This window comes from Apis dorsata, unplaced genomic scaffold (assembly GCF_000469605.1).
Source record: "Apis dorsata unplaced genomic scaffold, Apis dorsata 1.3 scaffold_89, whole genome shotgun sequence".
Lineage (NCBI taxonomy): Eukaryota > Metazoa > Arthropoda > Insecta > Hymenoptera > Apidae > Apis > Apis dorsata.
Genome location: NW_006263387.1, coordinates 568,453 through 574,860, shown reverse-complemented (window position 1 = coordinate 574,860; position 6,408 = coordinate 568,453). Strand labels below are relative to the sequence as shown.

Below are 6,408 nucleotides of genomic sequence, written 5' to 3'. Positions count from 1 at the left end.
TTAAATATATATGTATAATATATAATATATAATATATAATATATAATATATTTAAATAAAAATAAACATATATATATTTATAATATAATATATATATATAAAAATTGGAATAGAATTTATTAAGATTTTTAATTATTAAGTTAAATAAAGAAAATAAAGTATTTCAGACATCAAAACTATTTTCTATTGCATAATTTTACAGAACTAGATAATTTTGTAGAATAGAGAGAGAAGGACAGAGATAGTATAAAAATTCGGAAATCAGCGCCATCTATAGAGTGCCGCACATGAAACACAAAAAGAAAGGATAGCAAATAATAAAAGAAGGATAGAGATATATAAGAATTAAGCTTTGGCGCCATCTCTTAAACATCTAAGATACTTTTTTTAAAAATAAAACAAGTAAGAATTGAAAATTAACGCCATCTCTTAGCATTTTTAGAAAGATATTTTTAACATTTAAAGAAATATTTACCTTTAATATTCAAGAGATGGCGCTGAAAGTTAATTCTTAACTTCTCTGTAATTGAAATATAAAAAGAAAGAATAGCAAATGATAAGAGAAGGATAGAGATAGATAAGATTGCCTATCAACGCCATCTCTTGAATATTATAAATAACTATTTCTTTAAATATTAAAAATATATTTTTAAAAATACTAAGAGATGGCGTTAATTGTTCAATTTTCATCTTTTTCTTCTATTATTTCCGTATCTATATTTGCTCTGCAAAATTTATACATTTAAAAAACAGTTTCGATATTTGATTTACTTTTATCTTCTTTTATTAATTTATTAATTAAAAATTTAAATAAATAGAAAATTTTAATAGAATATAATGTGATCTAATTTTTATATATATATAAATAAAATATTTTTTATATTTTTATATTTTTTATATTTTTATATTTTTTATATTTTAATGGGGTTTTATATATTTTTTAATAGGTAGATATTCTAATAGAAATTTGTCTATTTTGCGACAAATATGAAATTAGTTTTCTAATGTTAATCATTCCTTATTTCGAATAATAAAGATAGTAATCGAAAATCATTCAAAAAGAAAAATAAAAATAAGAAATACTTGCTTGATTTTCATATAATTTTATTAATAAAATTTTTTTATTTTTTACCAGATTTTTAATCATAAGATCTATGAATTTAATATATACAATTCATGAAAAGAACAACCAAAGAAATTATTTTTAAAATCTATCTTTATTATGATTTATTTAAATATAATTTCTGTATTTACTTTAAAGGAAGCATTTTAAATAGCCTGATTTTTTGCGCGATCGGTATTTCAGGATATTGAATATATAGTTATACTTCATTTGTGACAAGCTAATAAAGCGTACATGACGTCACCAATGACCAAGAAGCTCTCCTGATTGGACGGATTGTCAATAGAATCATAATAGCAATGAAAATTATTCATAAACTATCGTAATTTTATTTATTTATAATCTTTAATCTTATGAATTCTTAATATTAAAATTTAATTTTCGTAATCTATATATCAAATACTATTGAAAGATGTAAAAAGAATTTAAAAAAAAAATTCAGTAAAGTAAAGTTTAATTTATAAAAGAATAAGTAGAAGATTATTATTTTTTATTATCTTTGTTGATTCAAAAGCTATAGTGATAAGTTTTTGAATATTTATATGTAATAATAACAATAATTATATAAACATTGAACCAATTAGAACTTCTGTTGCCTAGGTAACCGTACCATATGCTGCTGACGTCAAAGCACGTCTGCACTAGTCTGCAGTGACGTCAGGAACGCAATGCGAGTAGTTATGTTTATAGAAAAATTGAACTTGAATTATAGACTTATTCCAAATATTGTTTTTTAAAAAGATGGTAAAGAAAGATTTTAATGTTTTGTAATATTAATATTAGTATAGATTTATTTTCATAATTATTAAATAGAATAGTTTTGTTATATTAATCGGATATACTAACAAAAATAGTGCAATAAAAATTAGATTTATAAAAATATGAAAATATTTATAATGATAATGCAATAATATATAATGCGTTAATTTTAAAATAATTTTAAAAATTAAATCGTTTCATCATAAATTTGTATTTTGATTTGCTAATTATTGAGTTTTTAATGAACATTTGTGATCAAAAAATTTTATAAACTACTTTAAATATAAAACAATATGAAATAAGAGTTTAAAAATAAAAAGGCAAAAAAGAAAATAATATTAATTTGAAAAAATTGCAAAGAAATTGTATAAGTAAACAGGTAGAATTTAAATAGAGGAAGAGGAAGAAAATCAGTTGGAGGGGGGCGGAAGATTGTACGCAGAGACTGGCAGCACCGACGCTTCAAGAAACATAGCCCCGCGCCTCTGCGTGGCGCCACGGCGGTCCGTGTGAACGCGTACACGGAATTTTCGTGTCGTAAGTTCGAGGCAGCGACAACTACGTCGCCGTCCTTCTTGTCCTCGACGTTATCTTCCCGTCCTCGTCGATAGAGGAAAAAGCTATACTTTATATAGTTAGCTATGTCCTCTTCACGAGGTAGCGGCCCGGAATCGGGAGAACTCAGCGATTCCGAGGACGGTTATTTGGATACAGATCCATTAAGGTATGAGCTGAGAAATATACAAAATGTGATACACGTTACTCGACAAAACATTGACGCTCTGAATAATCGTTTTGCTGGATTTCAACATCCACCTTCGATATATTTGAATGAGTATCAAGAATTAACTAGCAAGTTGCATGATTTAGAATCTAAGGAACAGAAGCTCAATGAATTGTTGAATGCTGGTCGAGTATCTGGTAGTGCTTCCACATCAGAGAGTGAATCTCGTGATGCTAATGCATCTGTTAGAGGTCAAAGAACGCCAATGAAATCTCTGCTCAGGGCATATTTACCTAATCAACAACGTACAAGTGTACAAGTTCGTGAAGGACTTTCATTAAGAGATGCACTTGCCAAAGCAATGAAATTACGGAATTTAACTACAGAAATGTGTGTGGTATATATTTTGGGTGCGGACAACTCCAGATATCTTACTTCTTGGGATACCGACATCTCATTACTTGACTGCGATGAAATATCTGTGGAAATTTTGGATAAGTTTCCAATAACTACTTCCATTTCTCATAACTTTGTGCGCAAGACTTTCTTCTCACTAGCATTTTGTGAATGTTGTAGAAAACTCCTTTTTCAGGGATTTTATTGTAGAACTTGCAATTATCGGTTTCATCAAAGATGTGCTGGTGGTGTACCTGCTTTATGCCACCAAGTACGTATGCAAGATGCTTATTATCAAGCATTGCTAGCACATAATCTTGAAAGTACTGCTGGAATATTACAACTTCCTTCTGGATATGGATTAAGTAGAAGCATGTCTCCATCTCTTGCTCCATCAAGAAATCAAAGGCATCCACGTTCTTTGGGACAACAAGATCGTTCCAGTTCTGCGCCTAATGTTTGTTTTAATATGGTAAAACCAAGTGGAGAAGCTGCTAATATAGACGAATACACTAGATCTCAGAGTTTAGGTCGTCCTATTGGTACCACACAAAGTGCAGTATCACCTGGTAGCAGCCCAACAAAACACAGTCAGTCAACACAGGCTAGTCCTACTAGTACCTTAAGGCCAAAAAGACCAAGAGCAAGATCAGCTGATGAATCATCTAAAAATCTTTTAGCACCTAGAGAATCCATAGAGGATTGGGAAATACCAGCAGATGAAATCTTGATTGGAGCTCGTATTGGATCAGGTTCTTTTGGAACAGTATACAAAGCTCATTGGCATGGCCCTGTAGCTGTAAAAACACTCAATGTTAAAATACCCACTGCTGCTCAGTTACAAGCATTTAAAAATGAAGTTGCAGTTTTACGTAAAACACGGCATGTAAATATTCTTTTGTTTATGGGATGTGTTAGCAAACCACAACTAGCAATTGTTACTCAATGGTGTGAAGGTTCTTCATTATATAAACATTTACATGTATTTGAAACAAAGTTTGATTTATTCACATTAATAGAAATTGGAAGACAAACTGCACAAGGAATGGATTATTTACATGCAAAAAATATCATTCATCGAGATTTAAAGAGTAATAATATATTTTTGCATGATGATCTCACTGTAAAAATTGGAGATTTTGGTTTAGCTACAGCAAAGACTAGGTGGTCTGGTTCTCAACAATTTCATCAACCAACTGGATCCATTCTTTGGATGGCACCAGAAGTTATAAGAATGCAAGAAGAAAATCCATACAGTTTTCAATCTGATGTTTACGCATTCGGTGTGGTTTTATTTGAATTATTATCTGGCCAACTACCATATTCGCATATTAATAACAAGGATCAAATATTATTTATGGTTGGACGTGGAAATTTACGTCCAGATTTAAATAAATTGCGATCAGATACTCCTAAAGCACTGAAGAGACTGACAGAGGATTGCATTAAATTTTCCAGAGAAGATAGACCAATATTTCGTCAAATTTTAGCTAATTTAGAAAGTCTTTTACGAGGATTACCTAAAATAACCAAATCGACATCTGAACCAAACTTAAACAGGACGCAGCTACAATCAGATGATTTTGTATACACTTGTGCTTCGCCAAAAACTCCAGTGAATTTCCAGTTCGGAGCATTTTCCTTTTATCCTTCCGGTGGGAACATATAAAAATATCACCCGAAGTAATGAGTCTGATGCAATTTGCATAAAATTAAATATTTAAAAAATTTTAAACGAAATCGTAATAAATTTAGCTATGAACAATCTATGCGATTCTTTCCAACTACACTTTGACTGTGTTGCAACTGTTCGCTCGATGTAGAATGTGATTATACAATACTTAATGCAATTAAGACAAAAAAGATAAGGACAGAAATTCATCTTATTAATTGACGTATCCGATGTATTTCATGGCAAGAATGCATATATAGCTTTTACCTTTACATACTTACTATCTATGAGAAGAACTTTTATTTAACAAGTTATCGTTTGCGTGTATCAACACATTCGTAAACATGTGTATACACTCATGAACAAACACACGTGTATGCGTGTCGCGTAGAGGTCTGTTACTTTTGTGGAATCCTTATGAAGGATGTAAAAATAAAGTAAGTAATAGAAGTAACGGCATTTAAATTCGCGTGGGCCGTCATTTGTCTGTGAAGTATTTTTGCAAACGCCGAAGTGATTTTTGTACCTACTTCCTTCATGTTTGTCTTCAATATGCTCACATAAGAATTGTTCCTTTTCATATCATTTATAATTTATAGTTTAATATTAGAATATATATAAGTTTCATTAAAATTATCTAAAATACGCGTATATTATTTTTAAAAACGAAATGTAGACTCTTTAAACTCAAATTAGATATTCTATAGTAATAGATATTTTATAATTACCTCTTTTTTTGTAGTAATTGTTTTCGATATATAATCATATTTGACTGATATTTTTTTTTATATATTTTTTTCTACGAAGTAAATTCTTTTGGTCCAATGAAACCAAAAGATTGTACTGTATTAAAAAATGACGAATGAAATTGAAAGTCAAATAAAAAGTGATATATATACTTGGCCTTTATTTTAAGACTTCATCGATATTATAAATTATAATGATAAGTCGTATGCGAATTTATTTTGGCTTGATTTGAAACATTATTAACGAATCAAGGCCTAAAGATCATTTAAATTCTCATTGATGGTAAAAAGGAGTAACATCGTATTGCAACTTAGATTAAAAAAGGTATTGACTAACTTCCATTTTTTTTTCTTACTTTGTAGTCGGCTATTGTTCCTTGCATTTTAATATTTATTAATTTTTATTATTATTATTATTATTTTTTTTTTAAGTTCTTTTTCATTTTATTTGAAGCTTATAATGTAGGAAGAGGCGCGAATTTCACTTCGAAGTGATAAATTCATAAAGTATTTATTACATAGCATCAAAGACTTGAGTTCTATGAGATGATTAAAACTTTTGTTAGGATTAAACGTGTTTCAGATAAGGGCCCGATGAACAATAAATATGTTTATAAGGAAAATGTATGCAGAAATTACGAGTATAAAGAGTATAAAGAGTATTCAGCGAAAAAGATAAATAATAGAGGGAACTTTTTGGCTTGTGTATCGTATAATTTAGGGGACGTGCAGTAGTAAAAAAAATTAGTGAAACTTTATTGGATGGGCATCTGAATCACGCTTACGCGATCAATGATAAACCATACTGACTACGTAACATTTTGCATCATTGATTCGCGGGCGTATCCTAAAATTTAACATCGATGCGGCACTCGTCAAATCGTGACATATTTTCTGAAGCATATGAAAAGGCCTAAGAGCAAATCTTTAAAATTTCATTAGTTAGAACGAGTGATCTTGTTTCTAAAGCACGTGACAACCCGATTTA

The 6,408-nt window shown here is 29.6% G+C and overlaps 1 protein-coding gene across 1 annotated transcript; it reads left to right on the top strand.

The window, feature by feature from the left end:
- Window positions 1-2,315: 2,315 nt before the first annotated feature.
- Window positions 2,316-6,296, top strand: LOC102679576 (raf homolog serine/threonine-protein kinase Raf). The gene has a single exon (XM_006611575.2). It carries the CDS (start codon window positions 2,524-2,526, stop codon window positions 4,669-4,671), a length of 2,148 nt encoding a protein of 715 aa, XP_006611638.1. The 5' UTR covers window positions 2,316-2,523; the 3' UTR covers window positions 4,672-6,296.
- Window positions 6,297-6,408: the final 112 nt, after the last annotated feature.